The 22,807-nt window shown below is 38.4% G+C and overlaps 1 protein-coding gene across 1 annotated transcript in view; it reads left to right on the top strand.

The window, feature by feature from the left end:
* Nucleotides 1-22,807, top strand: part of LOC107662488 (neuronal migration protein doublecortin) — a 94,638-nt gene that overhangs the window by 18,733 nt on the left and 53,098 nt on the right. The window contains exons 2-3 of the mRNA XM_016452530.1: nt 7,831-8,261; nt 20,142-20,476. Coding sequence (XP_016308016.1) covers nt 7,871-8,261; nt 20,142-20,476 — 726 coding nt within the window. The 5' untranslated portion in view covers nt 7,831-7,870. The remainder of the gene's footprint in view (nt 1-7,830; nt 8,262-20,141; nt 20,477-22,807) is intronic.

Genomic DNA, 22,807 nt, shown 5'->3' on the forward strand with positions numbered 1-22,807 from the left:
TATATATCATTATTGTGATGGGGGGCCCTGCAGTAAGTCATAGTCCCGAGGCCCAGTGAGGTCTTAATGCGGCCCTGGGTACATGAATAATCATGTACTAATGGTATTTTATTTGATGATTTGTTAATGTATCATTGTGTCATGACTTTACTTTGAGGGGCCCATAATTACTAACTAATTATTAACTACCCATAAACTAACATCAACTCATGGTTTGTTAATGCATTATCTTGCCATGACTTTACTTGAGAGGGTCCATAATAATTAATTAATTATTAACTATCCATACACTAACACTAGGGGTTTTCAAACTTTTTTGTCAGCCGAACCCCTTTGTCCTAAATGATGTACTTGAAGTACCCTCTGAGATTTTAAGTAAATATTTCAATTATTTAATGGCACATTTGCATGTTTAACTTTAAAAACATTAATTTTTTAATCAGTTTTACATTTTTAGTAGTATTTACATAGCTATTGTTATTATTACACTCAACAAATTATAAAAATTCATATTACTGTAATTTACAATGTAATTATTACATTTTTTCCACAAGAAACTTTTTGGTCCCACTTTATATTAAGTGGCCCTAATACCTGTGTACTTACATAGTAACTAGATGTGTACATAGTATGTAACCACAGTGTAAGAGCTATTGTTATTATTACACTCAACAAATTATAAAAATTCATATTACTGTAATTTACAATGTAATTATTAATTTTTTTTTCACAATAATTTTTTTATACAGGGTTTCCCAAAAAGATAATTATTTTGATACATTTCTGATTTTACATTTACATCACATTTGTATAAACCTGTAACATTTATTTGCAAAAACGTTTTAATTAAATGTTTTTTTAATTCATTCGTTAATGGCATTAACTTGTAGGCATACCGTGTACCCAGGGATTGAAATTAACCTTTCCACTCACCAGCCAATTTGGCTACTAAATTTTAAAGTTACCAGCCATTCATAACTTCTACTAGCCAACAAAAAAAAAAAAACCCACGGAAATAAACCAACAGCTTGAGGCTGTCTACACTGGACATGACAAAGTGACCGTTGCAAATCTTTTTATGTCGGTACTAGGGGTGTGCGATATTGACAAAAAAAAATCTCAATATTTTCTGGGATTTTATCGATAAAGATAATTAGACGATATTTTGCTGAGTGTGTTATTGTTCTGATATCTTAAGGACTGCCATGGATAGCTGGACAGCTACCTCCTAAAGTTTTTGATATTTGATATTCATCATATTCTGTGTGGCGGTCAGTTCATATCAGTGATAGAAATGAATATTTTCCAATAAGCTTAAATTGAATTTTTACCTTTTATGGGCATTTTTACCTTTATAAAGCCATTTTTTCTAAAAGTGCGCACCATCTTTTTAGTAAAATTCTTACATTTAATCAGTCAATTACAATAATAATATATTCAGACTGTTACTAAATAAATGAAATCAGTATCAAGAAAATTAATCTTTGCAGAAGTTGCATATGAAGTGGCATTTAGATGTATTTACACATGCTAATGCAGCTTATGGGATGCTTTAACCTGCAGTTACAAATGCATAAATAATGTTTTTGATATTTAAAACATGACATGTTGAATACTGATATTTGAAATTATTTACAAAATGAAAAGATACTTCAAATGTAAAATTAAAACCGCCAGTAGGTGGCAGCAAGACACTGTTAATAAGTGAGTCATTGCGATTGAACCGAATAATTTTAAATGGTTGATTCATTCAGGAACGAAACACCGTCAAGTTGCTCAGAGACGCAAAACAGTACTGTGGCTGAAATAGAGCAAAATGTTTTTTTGAAATTGTTGGCAAAATAGAGCAAAAACAGGAAATATGGTGTCTAAAACGTAAGTCTCTTGATATTGACTTAATGTTTTTTGAACTGATCAATATCACATTTGTAACCATGCTGATTTTTTAAGAAAAAGCGGCACTCTTCATGTGATACGTGATCATTCTTAATGCATATTAATAGACTGAATCATGTAGTGAAAGAACACAGTCTAAATGCGCATGCAAGTCTAAGAGTGTAAGACTACTCAATACTACTTTAACACTAGACTGCTCAAGTTAGTCTAACCAGACTTCATTACATCGTGTATGTGTGCACTCTGTAGGTGAGTTTTGTTTGGTTTTTGCAATATACTCGATAATGTCATGATGTCTCACAAGTTTAATATTTGCGCTAAACCTGTGCAGATTTGGCTTGCATAAACTTCCCCAAGAAATTAATGAGTGAACATAACTTACAAAAAGTAACCTGCCAAATGGGCTAGTGATTTGACAGCATTGCCCGCCACAGCTGTTTTTACCCGCATTTGGTGGCAGGGTTGCCAGGTTTTCACAACAAAACCCGCTCAATTGCTACTCAAAACTAGCCCAAAACTAGCCCAATTGCATTTTGAGGGGGGGCTCCCCGTTAAAAATCGCATTCCGGGGGTAAAATACACGTTTTTGGTGGGGTTCCCCTGGTAAAATTTGCACTCCGGGGGCTAAATACTACGTTATCAGGGTCGCTTTAACCCGCGGACATGAAAACAACCTGCGGCAACAGTGATCCACGGGAAAACCGTGGATTTGGCAACACTGTTTGGTGGGTGTTAATTTCAAACCCTGCATGTACCAACTCACGAACCCCCTGCAATTCCCTTACGAACCACCAGGGATTCACGAACCCCACTTTGGGAAACCCTGCACTAACATCTACTCATGGCTTGTTAATGCATTATTTTGACATGACTTTACTTGAGGGGGCCCAATCATAATTAATTTACTGTTAACTACTTACTAAACTCAGCTCATGATTAATTTTATACTTTCTATCAAATACACATGTACTAACACAGTGAGTATTGAGCCCGATTAAGAGATGTGGTGTGGCTTTTCAAGAAGTCAGAGAGCAGAGGTACAGGATCATCACAGCCTGCGTCTGGATGGAGAGTGAACTGTACTGACACCCAGCAAACGTTCTGACCTTACCTGCATGTTTCTAGATTGGCTATTTCTTTTGAAATCATCCTACAAATATTCTTTGTGGGTTTTGAGTTTTTATTTATTTATTTAGCTGCATATAAGTCACAGTAGGGTGAATTTAAAGGGAAAGAGAACAACACAGATCAGTTATTAGTGTATTTAGCTTGATTTCCACGCTTGATGAGGAGGATCAACTAATCCTTCGCCACCCAGTAATGATTATGACAATGCTGAAGATGTCAAAAGCTCAAATTATGATATTAAATTATTTAAATTAATTTCGAAGTCAGATTATTTCTTATTCCTTCTTAAAGAGGCTGTTTGATTTAGTTTACCAATAAATGTTAATTAATGCATTAACTATCAAACATGTACTAACATGCAGTTAAGGCTGCCGTTATCAATGCCTGAATCCCTATGACTCCAGTTGTAGTTAAGGATAGCTCTTCATTAGTTCATGATTAGTTAACACCTTTAATAATCATTAGTATATGATGAATTAAGTATTAGTTTAGGCATTAGTAAATGATTATTCATGTACCCTTATTGTAGAGTACGATTTGGATGCATCATTGAAAGGTGAGATATTTTGCTGAATAAAATGATCCTGCCAGAAGAATAGCTGAGAACTTTATTATGTCTGTTCCATCTGTACATTTTTTCAAATGTATCCGGATTAATGTAGATGTAGCCTTAATTTCTTCTGCCTGGAGATCTGACTTGGATTCACACATATACGTCTCTATCACAGAGCTTGCCATCTCAGTTTGCATTATTGTCAAACTATTTTCCTGTTTGACTCTGTAAAGCTGCTTTGACAACCACTATTGTATAAAGCGCTATACAAATAAAGGTGACTTCACTTGACTCAAGTATCAAAACACACTACATGCTGTAAAGGAGGGTGTGAATACAGTGCAATGAAGTTACAAATATTGGACCTTTTTTCTTTATTAACTAACCTCAAGAAACATAATAAAAATCTAAAACTGCATTTCATGACCTCTTTAAATTTAATAGTGCAATAGAGCAATTCAATTAAAATGGATCAACTTTCTCTGTATCTCTATATTATGCATTTACATTTTTAATCCTTGTTAAAGCATTGCATTGTTACTTTAGCAAAATGCTAAATTCGGACCATATTGAAATCAATTTTCAGTCAAGTGTTTTATTTCGCTTTATATGTATAGTGCTATTTTGTGTCATGCACACTGCTTATGAAGAGGTCCAAATCAGTCATATATGAGATTCTGTTTTGGTTAGGATGCTCCCTTAGAAGACAGATATTTATGTAGACAAAACACAGTGAGGCAGCTTACCAAGGGTTGAAAGAGAGCTAGAGAAGAAAACAAAAATGATATCTTGGTCTTCTAGCCAACTCTGTATATAAATTGTATCTATATATTTATTTATTTAATCACACACAGGTAGAACTGGTAGAACTGTAGCTGGTTTCGCATGCTTTCTATCTGGTCCAGACTGGTCATTTAATGTCAACAGCAGTTTAAGCAGATCCAAATGGTTGGTGGAGCTAAAGCTGACCTGTAGGTCATCTTTGTCAAGCTATAATAGAGCAAATTGGTCCAGCAAGAAACCAGCTACCATGTTCCAGAAAATAGCTGGGCTACATGGTTTGACCTGGTTTTCACTCTCTCTCTCATGTATTTTTTTTTTTGTCCAATAATTACACTCAAAATTCAATTGTTTGTAGGCTTATTAAACTGGATGATAATTTGACATGTAGGCTATGTCTTTTAGTTTTCCATACTTTGACAGAGAGTTGTTGTTTAGCTCATTTGTTTATTATTTTAAGAAATCAAATTTGCATGTGTATGTAAATGTTGGACTACATTCAAAGCAGCCACTGGATGATTTCCTCTATCACACCTGAGCTACACCTGAGCATTTCAAATCAGCAACAAAATCTGAAATTAACTGCCCCATAAATGTTCTTCCTTATGCTTAAATAGTGTTAAAAATATATATTTTTCAGGCTAGACCAGTCGATGTTCATGTGCAGTCATAGCTTAAGTCTCAGGTTTCTATGGGAACCGGAGCTTCTAATGGCAGCTGCAGTGCCACAGTGACTTTACCAATCAGCGATTGGCTGTATTAGTCAGAAGGCCGGACTATTCTGCCTTATTGCACGTTGCCGTTTCTCCCATTCATAAGTAATAGGAGTGAACCATCTTTGTATCTTTGTATCTGTAATCTTTGGCTTAGGTAAGTTAGGCTCTCACAGTTAATGATCAAGTATGATTTGATGCTGATGTGTAGTTTCCATGCTTCATCTGTGTATCCTTTTAGAGAACATGGAAAGCTTGTGTAGCTGTTGCCATGGATACTGGATAGTGAAGAACAATTGATAAATTTAGATGTGAAACATCTGGCATGTACTATATAAATGTGTATATACAGTAAACTTGTGTATTTCTAAGTTTTCAATCTCAGTGTAGCTAAATACTGCCTGATAAATAAGCTAGTAATGACCATACCACAAGTTTCCTTTTGTTTGGGTTTTGTGTGTGTGTGTGTGAAATGAGTGTCTCCACTGGGAATTGTTAATAATAGCTCATGAGTGACATTGAAATGTGTGTGGGTCTGCTGTATGTAGGCCAATCCATGGTCGAGTGTGTTATACTCAGAGATCATGCGTAGATGTGTAGTACTTAGATGATGGTAGGCTTAGACCGAAAAACAGATTTTTGCTTCAGTATTTCAGGTGAAATATTGATGTTTTTTGACTGGCAGACTTTTTTTTTTCTATTCTATTTTTCGAGTTTTGTTTCTTGCTCATATATATTTGGATGGTGTGTGTCTGGAGTGCTCAAGTTATTCCAAAGACACAATGGTATTTATGAATTAATCATTTTCAGAGATTTTTTAATTTTAATTTTCGGAGACGTGAGCTCCAGGGCGGCAGTGGCCGTTCAGAACTCATGAGCCCGCCGAGAATAGCCTTACCTTGGCCACTTCTTTTGCCACTGGCTCTGATGTCTCTATTCGCTTGTTACGTAAGTGACGTAAGGAATGCTGTTTCCGGTCCAAGCCTCCACTCGTTTCACTTGAGAATACTCTTAACAGCAATTTTTGAGCACTATTTATTCATTATACACATTTAAGATAAACATTTAAAACTTACGGTGTACACTACAGTCTCCATGTTCATGACGTCCCAGACACACATATGTTACCGATTTATAAAAGATGAATCAGTGTCTGGCCATCTGGGAATTGGTAATGAGATAAAGGTTAAGATTATATTTTTTTGGTAGTATTAAATCACATTGTGAGTTTATATTAGCACCATTTGTTGTTTTCTTGTGGCTTGATTTGCATCCTGGAAGCAGTGACGCGTGATGTCAGACTTACAGGTGCATCTCAATAAATTAGAATGTCGTGGAAAAGTTCATTTATTAAACAATTCATTTTGGGTGTATATATGACAGGCTGTCTTTGGTCTCATTAATGTATTATTTGTTCCAGATCAAATAGTTTTGGCTGAGGGCAAAGTTCCATAACTTTGTATTTTTATACAACTTTAATGCTGTATCAGAGTGCTGCCTTTGTACTTTTGACTGAATTGCTTACCCACATTTATAACACCTATTTTTGTTTATTAAATATTATTGTTCAATATATATTATTTGATTTAAAAAATGGTAGTATATAATAATGGTATTGAGAAATGGTCTGTGTGTTAGTGATGGTGATTTTGGTTACATTGTTATGCCATTAGATGTCAACAATATCTTGAGTGAGTCAGCAACAAAGACTTTTTATATTGAAAGGACTGAAACATGGTTGTAAACAAGGACATTATTTACATTCAACAACACCTTGTTAGACGCAACCAACAAATGTACTGACCAGCGTTATCATGGGAAATCCTCTTAACAGTTGAAAGGATAGTACAACGAAGATACCACTTTCCTCTGTGGACATTCAAACTAATGCTTTATTCGGAATATAAAATTGAGCTGAAGACTGAATGCTGTATCAGATGCTGTATCTCATAATACTCTACTCTACATAATACAATAAGCTTTTAACTTCAATTAAGCAACTCAACATTCCTTTGTTACTAGTTCTAAAGTGACGTTTTCAAATTAGGAACAGAGGCTTTGGTCTCAACTGTTAAACTGTCAACTTGAGATTTGTATCCATAGTGGAAGTAGTTTCACACACAAAGGGGTTTTTTAAGGCACTCTATCGTTGTGTCTTTTTTATTTACATACTTGTGCCATCAAACTCTTGTATAAACGCAATATCACACTCATTGCTGTGCAGTATGGCTCTATATCAACACAGCTGTGATTACCTACAGCTGTCAGACTGTGGCCTCGTGCCTACGGCCAAATCACAGCCGTGATATAGATATAGAGTGATATCACATGGCTACTCATGTGATATTGCTTACATAAACACTCACATTTAAGGTTTAAGGACAATGGTTTTAATGGTTATACCACAAGTCATTAAAATTAAACTTTTCTTGACAATATTATATAAGTTTTATATAAATCCAACATGCATAAAAAGAAAATTTGACACAAATAATAATAATAAAATATTTTTCTTTATCATTAATTAATACTGTTAAAAATCATTGACCCTGTGACGAGTGGAGCGAGGCTGGTGAGTGGCGCAGGTGTCACTCATTATCATTTACTCCATCGGCCTCGCTCCGCTCCCATGGCTCTCGGCTCCGCCCCACTTGTCACAGACCCATTTATGCAGTATTTTTTGATTGCCCTCAAATAACATTTAACTGATAAAGTTTGCTTTAAACTAAATTCTTTTATGTGGTTTCTCATTCTTGTCAGACCCATAATTCCTCAATAAAAGACCTCCTTCACCACCAAAATGGATGCCCCCTCTGAACATGCTGCCATGGAGCTGGACTTCGGCCATTTTGATGAGCGGGACAAGGCATCTCGTACCCTGCGAGGTGGACGGGCCAACGGTCTCCCCAGCCCCACCCACAGTGCTCACTGCAGTTTTTACCGTACACGCACCCTACAGGCTCTGACCAGCGAGAAAAAGGCTAAGAAGGTGCGATTCTACCGCAATGGCGACCGCTACTTCAAGGGCATCGTGTATGCAGTGGCCAATGACCGTTTCCGCACATTTGATGCTCTACTGGCTGACTTAACCCGCTCTCTGTCTGACCATATCAATCTGCCACAAGGGGTCAGATACATCTTTACCATCGACGGATCACAGAAGATTAGCAGTCTGGATGAGCTAGAGGAAGGTGAGTGTTTGAGTTTGGCAGTGAGATTTGAGAAAACATTTCTGAAAAGGTTGGAAAATGTGTGCATGATATGGTGTCTCTACAATTTGCATACTATTATTGAGCAATAAATTTCCACATAAACAGTTAGACTGAGAAACATTCATAGAAATTTCAGACCAAATATGCATATATGAAAAATTAATTTGCCTTGGTTCATGAGATACATGTGTAAGAGTGCCGGACACAGTGCTTCAGTTTGTAACTTGTAGCACAATATATTTATTTGATGGCAAACAAAATAAAAGCTTAATGGTTTAACATTTGTAAATGAAAAAAATGAAGACTTATAAATATATAAATATAACCTAACAAATACCTTACATCCCTAATCCTACTCAATATCTAAACTTAACAACTACCTAACTAACTATTACTAACTATTAATAAGCAGCAAATTAGGAGTTTATTGAGGCAAAGTTCTAGTTAATGGTTTGTTAATAGCGAGAATTAGACCTTAAAATAAAGTGTGACCGAAATACTTACAATCAATACATTGTATTGTATGTTCCCTGAAGACAAAACAAGTACAATTTACCCCGATCCTTCAATTAAAAATTTTTACACCCTCCGCTTTTTAATGCATTGTGTTGCCTTCTCACACACACACACACACACACACACATATATATATATATATATATATATATATAATAAATAAAACATGTTTGAATTTATAAAAATGAACAATTTATAAACATGCAATTTTTACGATCCCTCTTATTTTGTTAAAATTATTAACATTTTGCATATTATGCAAGGGGTATGTAAAGAACTGTCACAATATAATTTGTTTCCAGTATTGTGCTTGTCACATATATTCTGTTTCTGTGGACTCTTAGTTTAAAATTTTCCCTTCACCTAGTTTCTTTAGTAACTCATTACATTCACCTGTGTCTAGTTTAGGTGCTTGTGTTCTCAATAGCCACGTTTCCACTGTTGGGCCAGAAGCATGCTAGTGTGTGCCAGGGCCAGTCATGTTCCCACTGTCACTTCCAGGGCTTGATTGGGCCTCCTTGGGGTCAACGGCGAGGGGTTTTTGGCCTACCGAATACCTTGGTCCAAAGCGGGCCAACTGGGGCTTGAGGAGTGGACATGTATAGAAGTTAGAGTTTTATCTGAGTCCAGTGAAGGTTAACAATGCTGCTTATTTCCCATGTTTACATATTTTGAGTTCAAAACAAACCGGAATTAAATCCTCTCCTTTGTGCTGCTTTAACCTGATACTAGTGACGGGGTAATTATTTTTCAGACTCTCTTGTTCATCAAAGTGAACTTATCTTTATTCAAGTCATTTTGTTTATTTCAGCAGCATTAAATGTTATATTTTTAACAGCCAAATTACCCAAACACATTCACCTACACAATATCATATTCTGAATTAGGAAATCATTACAATGCAGCCAAAGATAATCACTGAGGAACATAGATGATTACTTTACCTCTTCATTCATTTGTCGTGTGACAGACACAATGAACAAATCATTAATGAATAACCCATCACTACTTGACAGCAATGATTGTATGAAATAACTTCGTAACTTTCTCACCGTGTGAGGAAGAAATATTTGACTTATAGATTTATATGTGATGCTAAAGGCTACTAATGCTAACCATCGCCAAAACAAACCAAGCAAGTCAATTTATTAGCTCACCTCAAGCAAGTCAAGTACAGTACCAAACAGAAATAAGTATCATTTATATGTGCCAAAACCTTGTTTATTTTTCCCTTAGAAATAACTTTCTTATTCATACATTTAAAAATAATTTATTCTTCCACATGAAAAAATATTATAGTAATTTATAGTAAATACTGTAGTGTTTTTGAACCATACTATATTAAAGTGCTTTATACTGTATATATTATAGTATTTACAACACTTTTTAATGAACGCTACAGCATACTGTTGTATTAACTATTGTGAACTGATAAACTGTAATAAATACTGTAGTATACTTTAGTTTTTCCTACAGTAAACTGTAGTGTATTGTAGTATAATATAAAATAAAATATAAACTTAGTACAGTATTGGGTAAAGTAATTTGTTTATATTACTATAGTTGTTATATTACCACAGCAACTATAAAATTACCACAACAAATTAATTCAAGTAATTTACTATAGTATGATTCAAAAACACTATAGTATTTACTATAAATGACTATAGTATTTTTTTCATGTGGGCTAATGCTTATTTATAGTTATTATAATATTATTACAGTTTTTCTCAATTGCTTAAACACATTTCTTGAAATTATGCCTCTTTTTTTGCGAAACTCTAAACACAAATCCATTAGACACTACAGAGAAAAATGGAGAACACAGCATCCAGAACATTTCAGAAAAAAATATATTCTATTGAGTAAACAACTTTGCAATTCTATAAAAAAGTATAGTAATTGCAACTGAGTAAGGTGAATATATTGTATAGGCCTACTGTATGTACTACAAGAATAGTATTGTGCTGAATATTGAATAGTACTGAATGTTTGTATATATTCAGCGCTTGGATACTGCAAGAATACTGCAGTCCAACTGCAAAGGCCAAAAAGGTCAAATAAAACTCTAAATGAATGGCATGTTACAGTACACTCAAATACTGTAAGTTGTGCAATTGTAAAATGTTCCCGTTTTAAATGTTATAGTACATAGATCGATTAATGGCGCACGTCATTACGTCACCACACGACGCCATCCGACGTCCCCTCCAGAATTTCACGTATAAACATAGTTCATCTTCGTTTTGATGCCATATACAGTTTTGGGTGTTTCATTTTTAATTTACTGAAAGCTTCAAGTGCAGTTAATTATTTGTCATGCTATACATGCAAACAGACGACGGCGTTGTTGAAGCCATGCTCTTTTGTTTGCCGTCAAACGGTTGAACACTGCCGTGTGTATCCTGTCGCAAAATGTGGCGAAAAGTCCTACATGACGGTATCTAGTCGTGTCCTCTTTTGGAAGGCCAAACAAATTAGTTTCGCTGTGTGTCACAACGAAACACACAGCGTCACACACAGCGGGCTTGAGTGAGTGGAGGGCTTGAGTGAGGAACGGCCGACGGGCTTGGGAATGGCAACCACATGTGACGACCCCGGGCTGGACTCCGCTTCGTCCATTTCGTCAACTAATAAAAATGAGACGAAATGTTAGGGAGGGACGATTTGGGAAGAGATTCATTCCGAACGAATCTGCTGCGTGGTTTGGAGGTTAGATGCATACATATGAACCAGTTGTCACTGCTTCAGTGAACACAGAACACAGTTGGTGTTCATGTCTTTTGCTTTGTATTCATGATCTTAGTTTAATTTCCTGGTTTGTCATGTGTTCCTTGCCCCACATGTGATCATGTTCTGTCATGTGATTCCCTTGTCTGTGTGTTATGTTCTGATTTGTTTGGATCACCTGTAAATAAACTGCACTTGAGTTCTTCACTACTTCTTCAGTGGACTAATTCGTTACAGTCTCACAGCGCCCGAGTACACTTTCGCGTCGTATGAATGGAGAATTACACACACAATGATGTCGAATTGTCCGTTTTGACGAGTATTCACATAAACACAGTTAATTACATCTTAAGTAAACGTAAACAGCAGGGAGAACGTGTATCAGTACATTGCATCCATTGCATCCGGTTTTAAAGGGATAGCAGCCTAATTTAGTTGCTATTGTCCGAGTCATTGGTGTTAATCAAGCAACAAAAGAAAGCTGTGGCATTGATGTTAATCAAGCAACAAAAGAAAGCCCTAAAGACTAATCTAAATGTGTTTATAGAAATAAATGTGTCTGCTTGAAATAATGAAGAATATGGTAAACAAGTTGCTATAAAGAATGCATAATTAGCCTATATAACCATTGGTATTTCATTAAAAAAAAAAAAACATTTTCTTGTTCTTTATGAGAAGTAGTTTTATTTAATTTTAACATGAAGGCATGTTGTGTGTCACCGCAGTCAAATCAAAATTTGCTGTCAAAATTAACACTGATCAACTCTAGACATGACGAAGCGGATATCGTCCTCTTTTGGAAGGCCAAACAAAGTAGTTTCACTTTCACAACGAAACTTCATTACACCAAATACATAAAATAAGAAAAATTTAAATTGCATCATATGACCCCTTTAAGTGAATGAGAATGTCAGATTTAAAAAATATATATATATATTTTTTTTTTTATCATGGTGGAGATATTTCATTAGCTGCTAAAGTTTTTATACTGGCCTAATAATATTTTCTATCTTGCAACCCTCACATAAACCTTTTTGTACTTTTAGATTTTCATTAAGTCATTATTTAATGTTTATTAAGCCATTTTCCTTGTGGGTACTGTTGACTGCTCCCCATAATGTAGCTGATTGCTCTAGTCACAAATATATACATGATTCCTGATGGAATTTCTTTAATAATTTGTAGCCAATCCTAAAGGATCTTAATAGAATTGATTACATTCTGATCCTGATTATTGCAGGGGTTCTCAGCTCTGGCCCTCGAGGTCCACTTTCCTGCAGAGTTTAGCCCCAACCCTAATCAAACACACCTTAACAAGCTAATCAAGGTCTTCGGGATTGCTAGAAAGTTACAGGCAGGTGAGTTTGATCAAGGTTGGAGCTAAACTCTGCAGGAAAGTGGATCTTGATAGCCAGAGTTGAGTACCTCTGATTTACAGGGTCCTACATGGACTGTGAATAATTGGGAGCCCTATTGGCAACTGTTTTCTGAAAATGTAAAATCTATTTTTAAGAAGTTGGAATCCAATTAAGAAAATTCTTGCTCAGATCATTTACAGTTTAACATACACTATATGGGCAAAAGTATTGGGTGTAATGTGGGTCTTGGGTTTTGTTTCATGTTCATGTTTTCATGTCTCTTATTTTGAAATTTGTCAGTCTTGTTTTCTTGTGCTTCCCTGTATTCTATTGTGCTACCTGTTTATGTGTCATGTTTTCATTGATTCATTGTCTAGTCATGTGTTTTCTAGTTCTGTTTTGTCATTGGTTGGTATATGTCATGTGACCCTCATTGTTTGGTGTATATATATATATATATAGCCCTCATGTTGCCATTGTCTCTTGTCAATGGCAATCAGTGGATCATTAGAGTAAAGCAAACTTCAAATAATTTGGCAGTTTATACTGTTGATAGCAATATATTATATAATATTATATTATAATAGATAAATGATAGCAATACTGGGTCCCAGCACATATAGTAATAAGGGGAAATGAAGAAGTGGATAAATTAGCAAAACAAGCTATACAAAGAGAAACAATAGAGATGCAAGTTCCAATAAGTAAATCAGAGATTAAGGTATTAATCTGGAGGAAAGTGATTGAAGTTAAGTGGAATAATGGGGAAAAGGGTGGATTTCTTTACAGTTTAATAAACAAAGTAAATCAAAATATAAAGTGTATAGGTAAATCAAGGAAAGAAGAGGTTATCTATAACAGAATATTGTTAGGGCACTCCAATTTAAATAGCACACTTAAAATAATAGGGAATCACATCCAAATGGGTTATGTGAACAATGCCAGGTTGAAGAAACAATACTTCATGTATTTCTTGAAAGTAGGAAGTATGAACAAGAAAGAGGAAAAATGATAGAATAAATAAGGAAAAATGGAATTCAAGAATTACATTTTAAGGTTTTAATAAAATGGTCAAGTGAAATAAATAGTAAAGTCTTCTTTGATTTTATTAGAGAGACGGGACTGATAAATAGAATATAAAACTATGTTCAAGACTCCAGAGCAGAAGGTGGCGGTAATGCACCTATTTACGTTGGTTGACAGCCACCGTTAAAAACCAAGACGAAGAAGACTGTCTCTTGTCTAGCTTTGTTGTTCCTGTAACCTCTGTTGGTGAGTTAATGTTTCTATTAATGCCAAGTCGTGTCAAGTCAAGTCTAGTCTTTGTTTGTATTTTGGATTTCACTCTGTTCGATAAACTGCACTTGGGTTCAGTTCGGCTTTCCTCAATGGACTCTATGTTACAGAAAAGCTAGACCAGACATGAACCCAGCAGTTTGTCTCTTGCACCTTCGACAAGGCAAATGGGCCATAGAGGTGTCAGTCCTGTGTCTTGTGTTTTGTTCCCCACTTGCTCAATGTCCTGGTTTTTCCCCCGTGTTCCTCCTATGCCCTTATTTGGTCCTTCCCGTTCCTGTCCTTATTATGATCATTTGATCCCAGGTGTGTCCCATTAGTTCCCTTATTACTTAAACCCTGTGTTTCCTAGTGTCTGGCGTGCTGTCTTGAACGTCGATCCCGTGTCCTACGTGTGATGTCCTAGATGTCAATAAAAGACTGTTGATCTTGATTCTCCAGCGTTCTCCTCGTTCCTCATCCCTCGTTCCTCGCTCCTAGTTCCTCGCTCCTCACAGTAGGCACACCTTGACAGAAGACAGCACCGAAACCGAAAGTAAGCGGCGCCCCTTCTCCCTGTGTTTTTGTTTTCGTTTTGAAAGTCTCGTTTTCTTGTTTTTTCCCCCCGCTTCATTGCGCTATCCCGTAGAGATCTCCCCTTCGTCGAGTATGCCAGGGAGTTCTATGGGCTCGCCACGGCGACGGCTTTAGATGACGCCACCATCAACTCTTTGTTCTGACACGGGGCCAATTACCATCGCCCCGTGGACCTCCCAGACACCACGGGACTAAGCTGGAGGGAAGGGATCCTCCGGTGTCTGGAGAGCGTCCACAGACAAGCCCGCTGGCCGCTCCAAAGCCTAGCCTGCCGGCCGTTCCGAAGTCAAGCCCACCAGCCGCGGCACTCTCCAGCCCGCCGGCTGTTCCAAAGTCAAGCCCGCCGGCCGCGCCAATGTCAAGCCCGCCGGCTGCGCCGTTCTCCCTTAACCGAAGGAGGAGGATGAGGGGGAAAAGACTGTTCTCTGCCCTCATCCTAGCCCCAGAGCTCACTCCAGTGTCGGCTCCAGCCCCAGAGCTCCAGTCCCGCAGCATTTCCAAGCCCACTGGCCGTTCCGAAATCAAGCCCGCCAGCCGTGGCATTCTCAAGCCCGCTGGCCGCGCCGTTCTCCCTTAACCAAAGGAGGATGATGAGGTTAGCACAGAGAAGGTTCCAGTCCACGAGTTTAGCCCAGAGAGGGCTCCAGTCCCCGAGTTTAGCCCAGAGAGGGTTCCAGTCCCCGAGTTTAGACCAGAGAGGGCTCCAGTCCCCGATTTTAGCCCAGAGAGGATTCCAGTTCCTGAGTCTAGCAAAGAAAGGGCTCCAGTCCCCATGTCCAGCCCCAGGAAGGCTCAAGTCCCCATGTCCAGCCAAGGAGGGCTCCAGTTCCCACGTCCAGCCCAAGGAGGGCTCCAGTTCCCACGTCCAGCCAAGGAGGGCTCCAGTTCCCAAGTCAAGCCCAGGGAGGGCCTCTGAAACTGACATTCTCCCCAAGGATTTTTTGGGGGTGTAGTAGGGGTCCGTCCATGGAGGCCGGGCTGAGTGCCGAGGCCAGGCCCCCTGAACCGTCTGCCATGGCCTCCTCAGTCTGTCTGCTCCGCCATGGCCTCCTAGTGTGCCTGCTCCGCCATGGTGCCCGAAACGAGTGCCACTCTGGAGGCCTGCTGTCCAGTGTAAGCCAGTCCTGAGCCAGTCCCATTGGATGTTGTGTGGCCTTCGGGGATGGGAGAGTATTGCCAGTCCTGTGTCTTGTGTTTTGTTCCCCACGTGCTCCATGATTTTTTCCATGGTTTTTCCCCCTGTGTTCCTCCTATGCCCTTATTTGGTCCTTCCCGTTCCTGTCTTTATTATGATCATTTGATCCCAGGTGTGTCCCATTAGTTCCCTTATTACTTAAACCCTGTGTTTCCTAGTGTCTGGCATGCTGTCTTGAACATTGATTCCGTGTCCTACGTGTGATGTCCTAGATGTCAATAAAAGACTGTTGATCTTGATTCTCCTGCGTTCTCCTCGTTCCTCGCTCCTAGTTCCTCGCTCCTCACAGTAGGCACACCGTGACAAGAGGACTATGTGGAGGATTTTTGTTATTTGTGCCACTTAGTGGACTTCAATGACATGTCACTCAAAGACATTTTTTGAGTGGGTTTAAACGAACCCATTTGTTCAAGACTGCCAGGAGAAAAAAATCAATTTTTTCCTTGGCCCAATACATTGACTATGCCCTTCAGTTTAGTGGTTCCTCATTTACCGTTGGCATTGTGGATGAGGGACCCCACGATCATGCAGTGACCGCCGAGTCCCCGGCCAAGATGGCTGCCACGCCCGAGTCACCAGCCAGGATTGCCGCCACGCCTGAGTCCTCAGCCAAGATGGTCGCCACCAGAGCCTTATCACGCTACGGTCATCTTGCCAGAGCCTCTCCATGTCACGGCCACCACGCCAGAGCCTCTCCACATCACAGCCACCACGCCAGAGCCTCTCTACATCACGGCCACCACGCCGGAGTCTCTAGCCATCATGGCAGCCTTGTCAAACCCGGCTGTCCTTCCCCTGTCTACTGTGCTGCCCGTGATGGCGGTTGGCATCTTGAGTGTGTGGGCTGCACACTGTGCTCCAGAGGCCTCTCCTGTCCATGAATCTGCTCCAGAGCCTGCTCAAGTCCATGAATCCGCTCCAGAGCCTGCTTCAGTCCATGAATCCGCCCCAGAGCCTGCTTCAGTTCATGAATTCACTCCAGAGCCTGCTTCAGTCCATGAATCCGCTCCAGAGCCTGATCTAGTCCATTCATTCGCTCCAGAGCCTGTTCAAGTCAATTAATCTGCTCCAGAGCCTGCTCCAGTCCATGAATCCGCTCCTGACCCTGCTCAAGACTACGAATCCACTCCAGAGCCTACTCAGCCCTAGTTTCCTGTCCTGTGTCATGTTTTCACTGGTTCATTGTCTAGTCATGTTGTTTCTAGTTCTTTTTTGTCATTGGTTGGTTTATGTCATGTGACCCTCATTGTTTGGTGTATATATATCCCTCATGTTGCCATTATCTCTTGCCTAGCTTTGTTCCTGTAACATCTGTTGGTGAGTTCATGTTTCTGTTCATGCTAAGTCGAGTCAAGTCTAGTCTTTGTTTGTATTTTGGATTTCACTCTGTTCAATAAACTGCACTTGGGTTCAGTTCGGCTTGCCTCAGTGGACTCTGTTACATTGGGACACCTGACCATTACAACAAATGGGATTTTAATAACATTCCAAGTACACTACATACATTAAAATAGAGATGGTCCCCCTTTTGTAGCTATAACAGTTTCCACTCTTCTGGGAAGTTTTGAGTGTTTCTATAGGAATTTCTGCCCATTCAACCAGTAGAGCATTTGTGAGGTCAGGCACTAATGTTGGATGAGAAGGTAGTGTTTAAAATGTATTGGTATGCTGAAGCATTAAAGAGCAGGTCATATGTTTTTTTAAAGTGTCCTAATTATTGTGTTGGAGACCCCTACAACAGGTTTAAATGCATCTAAGGTCAGAAAACACTGTAATTTTCCCAGAATATACATTTATACATAGTCATTTGTCCATGATTTTGAAACGGCTCATTCGATTCAGTTCTGAGCGAAATGTCTGTAAACCCCTCCCTTCCATAAGCCTACTCTGCTCTGATTGGTCAGCTGGCCAAGCCTGTTGTGATTGGCACAAAGAGGAGCACTTGAGCAAGTTAGCGAGAGCTACCATCTGTGTTGCCAAGTCCACGGTTGTTTTTGATGTCGTGGGTTGTAGCGACCCAAATAACGTAATATTTAGGCACTGGAATGCGAATTTACCAGGGGAACCACGACTGAAAGCGTGTATTTTACACCCCAGAACACGATTTTTAAAGGGGGACCACCCTCGAAACACGATTGGGCTAGTTTTGAGTAGCAATTGGGCAGGTTTTGTTGTGACAACCTGGCAACCCTAGCATGCACCTTTATATAAAACAATAATATAGTGCTCCAAACAGTTCTTAAAATAATGACATAAAAACATTTAGTTTAACACTTATGCAAGCAGATCGTGCCCAAAGCGAAAGTTTAGCTGCTAAACTGTAAACACTATCAAAACAATAATGGTGGCTAACTGATGAAACAATACAGTTTGAAAACCAAAATATGTCTACTGTAATGTCTGAAGAATGACCGACAAAAGACGCTCCGTGTCTTAACCTTTAATTATAACGCAGAACAGCTGTATCACATGCGCACCAGCCTAACTAACTCGTCTCTCTCTACCGGGTTTTTACTCTCTGCATTAACCCTATAACTACATAAACAGCACTTTCACAATAATTATAAAGTCTGTGCGCTACACTACATTATTATTAAACAAAGTAATTAGAACAACGACAGTTGACACATTCTTAGGAAATAGTGGGTTCACAGCGAATTATCAGAACTATTTCAGTAAAATAGTAATATCGTGCTTTACCTGGAAACCTAAAGCTGCACTAGGTATACATCACATATTAGCACAAAAAAAACTAGATATTTTGAGCACTCAATTGAATATGTACACATAACGTATCAATCGTACTTACAGGTTGTGGTTCGGAGAAGCTTGTTGGTCCAAATAAAGAAGATTAGAAGCCAACGAAGATAAAAGGCAAGATTAGAGAAGCAATCATCTGTAAATTAACAGGCACAACAAAAGGTTTGAATTGTATTGCTGTGGTATCGTGGAACAAAGCATCTTCTCGACACAGGGAGTGTTCGTATTTCGTGGGCAGGCGGGGATTATGCTAATGTGTTTCGGTGATTTCGCAAGACCTGTCGGCGAGTGAAAAATCGGGCTAAAATCGTGCAGTGTGAACTCGGCATAAGGCGATTCTGAGTCAACTCTTTCTTTTGAGAGACAATATTTTTATTTATCATGCACTTTTTTGATTAACAACTTTGCAGACTGTTTACATTGAAGGATAGCTACCTTACAAACTACAAAAGAGATATTTTTCGAAAACCCATATGACCTGCTCTTTAAGATTTCCCTTCACTGGAAGAAGAGGCCTAGCCCAACCCCTGAAAAACAACCCCATACCATTATCCCTCCTACACCAGTCTTTATAGTTGTCACCAGAGCTGTCATGATACCAAATTTTTCACTACACAACTATTGTATAATGCGGAACTTTCACTTTTAATCATTTACTTTAGACAACCTCAGTCATGCTTGGTGTAGACATGGTGTTAGACCATTGCTTTAGGAACTGTTATCAAGTAAGTTTAATTCATGATGCTTGTCTTTTCTTACTTAAAGTAAAATTTTGCACCATTGTACTGAGCATAACCGTAATACTGAATGTAACAGGAATGTAACAGATGTGCTATTAAGTAATTGAGACCGTTTTAAGCTGACTGTTTTCACCCACTCGTAGCATTTTACTGCTGCTGTCTTTCTTGTCAAAGAGGTTGTTCTTTGCTGGTGTAAGTCGAAAAACTACAGTACATTGCACAAACAGTGTACTAGCAGTTTAGACAGCTTCTTTGGTTCTAAATTTAAGCTAAAGTTGTTGTCCAAATGCAATCAATGTATTGATTTGAAGCCATTTGCATTTGTCATTTGCCATTAGTGCTCAATAATTTATGCCTTAATGTCTTTAAAATTACAGAAAGATTTCCAATATTTTTTTTTTCATCAGTCGATTAATTTGCACATTCAACTTACGTGCTTAAATGAATAAATGTGTGCAGGAGTTTTTTGCATTAGTGGCGCAGAACTTGCAGGAAATTAGTAAAAATATCCACAATCCTACCCTGAAATTCAGGCCTTGCTATAGTAGCAAAACACTGAAAACCAGTTGTTATTTGAATGTAAAGCTGTCATACTAAATACTCAGTAGCAAAAAATGTGTTGAGGTGTTCAAACAGTCCCTAACAGATATATTTTTTTCTCTCTTTCTGTGTTAATCCTCCCCTCCAGGTGAGAGCTATGTTTGTGCCTCTGAGAACATCTACAAGAAAGTGGACTACACCAAAAATGTGAACCCCAACTGGTCAGTCAATGTGAAAGCATCAGCTAGCCAGAAGAACATGCTGGCCAACCGCACAGCCAGTGAGCCGAAGGAGAACAAGGACTTTGTGCGACCGAAGCTGGTGACAGTGATGAGGAGCGGGGTGAAGCCGCGGAAGGCCGTCCGTGTGCTACTCAATAAGAAGACGGCACACTCTTTTGAGCAAGTGCTCACTGACATCACAGAGGCCATTAAACTCGAAAGTGGAGCAGTGAAAAGGATCTACACACTGGATGGCAAACAGGTATGGGAGGAGTACATACTAAAAATGCTGTTTTGGCAACCCAGCACTGGTTAAGTATTTGGCAGAACACATGCTGAGTTATTTTGACACAGCTGGTTGGGTTAAATGTTTGAACCAACATGCTGGGTTGTTTTATTTAACTGAACTATTGTTTAAAAATTACTATATTGCTGGCTTAAAATGGTTTGGAATTTAGAAATCACACACACAGAATCACTAGTGGCAACAGTAATAATCAAATGGTGAACATTTATTAATGAGCAAGAACACCCATGGACAAAAATATAAGACAAATTGAATTAATTTGGATGAATACAGCATAGTTATATGCTAGTTACAATATTACATACATTTAAAGTTGTTTAGCAATCATTTTAGATATAAAAAATGTAACATTTAAAAGTAACATTTTAATTCAAGTGTATTCAACCATTCTCCCTTTCAACCGAAATAGTGCTGATTTTCGTGCCGTTGTGTCACTGAAAATCTGAGCCAGTGATGGGCTGCTGATCGGCAGGGAAACTGCGAACCTCAGATCGCTGCCTCACGTTTCCCTCGTAGCTAAGATGCCGTGACTGACTCCATAACCTGCCCATTAACAAACAATACTGAGACTAGAGAACATAATTTAACATCAAAATAAACTAAATTCAGTATTATAATAAATAAAATCAGTTTATGTTATGCAAGGCAAAAGGCTTTTCCATCATGCGAAACGACCGTTGCTGACGTATTTTGCTGACTGACATCTCGTTCCTGTATGTTGCGTTGTGTAAAATAAAATATTGTACAGCACAGCACTTTATAGATGAAATAAAACATATGCAAATCTTTATTTCACTAAAGAAGTGCACCCATTAGGTGGCGCTGAGAACCGCTCTCTCCTGAAGAGGATGCAAAAACTCAACAGCTGGGTTGAAGTAACCCCGTGCTGTGTTGTTTCGTCAGAGGGAGGGGAAGGGGTATATAGTTTCAGCTATCAGTGAGATTGACCCAGCTACTAACTCAACGGCTTGGTAACACAAAAACTACCCAACACTGGGAAAAAAACAACCCAATATATGACCCAACAGGCTCAACCCAGCAGTTGGGTAAAAACAATAACCCAGAATTTTTTAGAGTGCATCAATATACTAAGAAACACTAGGTTTGGGAGTGGAATATTACTGTATTGCTTACTCTGTACTGCACAGTATATAATGTATATTGCAGACCAATTTTTTTTTATTGTATGTGAAACATTATACAATCTGCAACAATACACTTTTAATTTGGTTCATTCGACACACTGGAAATGGAAGTTCAAATCAGGTGCTTTCAGGGGTGGGCAATATGACAAAAATTTAATATCACAATATTTTATTTCACAACAATTTTTGTATATAACACAAAAACATTATATATATATATATATACACATATATTAGGGGTGGAACGGTTCAACTTACTCAAGGTTCGGTTTGTATCACGTTTTTAGAGTCACGGTTTTGGTATCGTTCAGTATGTGCTATGTTTAGGGAAAAACTATACTGTCAAATAAAAATAAAGAAAATACAAATAATCTATCTAACTACAAGCAACAGCACAAGTAAATACAATCGTTTAAAGATAAAATAAACAGTGATTTTCAGTTTTTTTTAGGTAGGTCAAACATTAGTTTTTAGGTACAGAAATTGAATAAAGTAATGAAATGTAAATCAGCATTGCATATTTCACTGTATAAATTAAAGATGAATCTTTATTAAAGTTACAAAAGCTATTCAATCAAGAGCAGTGAGTGAATTCTTTGTTGTTGCTGTTTGATTAATATTATGAAAGTGCTGTCACTTTAAGAGAATGCACTGATCCAGTGCACTGATGACAGTACGTTCAGCCGGCTATGTCTGCTATAGGATACTTACCAAGACAGGCATTTTGACATAATTTTTGTGTGAATTTGTCCATTTAAACACAATACTTCAGAGAGAGCTTAATATTTGCGCGCGATTTTGAGGCGCGGGTTTGCGCGCTTCGGTTGAGTGCAGTCAGCTCATGCACAAATCTTCTCACTGCGCGCGCAAGCTCGCGTCCTTTGGCTCTTAAATATTTAAACTGGCAAAGCTTAAATGAGTTTAGTTAAAACAGATATCAGCGTGTGCTGTTCAGGTCTCACCTGTGCACGCGCGCTACCAGCACCCGGGTGATGACGGAATAAATGACTGCTCATATTCCAGCATACGGCATTCGCATTGAACAAGAGTGAATGGTTTGTCCACTTTTTTTTTCATCGCTGTTGTTGTAATGTACTAGGAAGCCAGAATGCACATCCATCAACAGAAACATACATTAGCC

The sequence above is a fragment of the Sinocyclocheilus anshuiensis genome, unplaced genomic scaffold, assembly GCF_001515605.1.
Source record: "Sinocyclocheilus anshuiensis isolate Anshui unplaced genomic scaffold, SAMN03320099.WGS_v1.1 scaffold1229, whole genome shotgun sequence".
Classification (NCBI taxonomy): Eukaryota; Metazoa; Chordata; class Actinopteri; order Cypriniformes; family Cyprinidae; genus Sinocyclocheilus; species Sinocyclocheilus anshuiensis.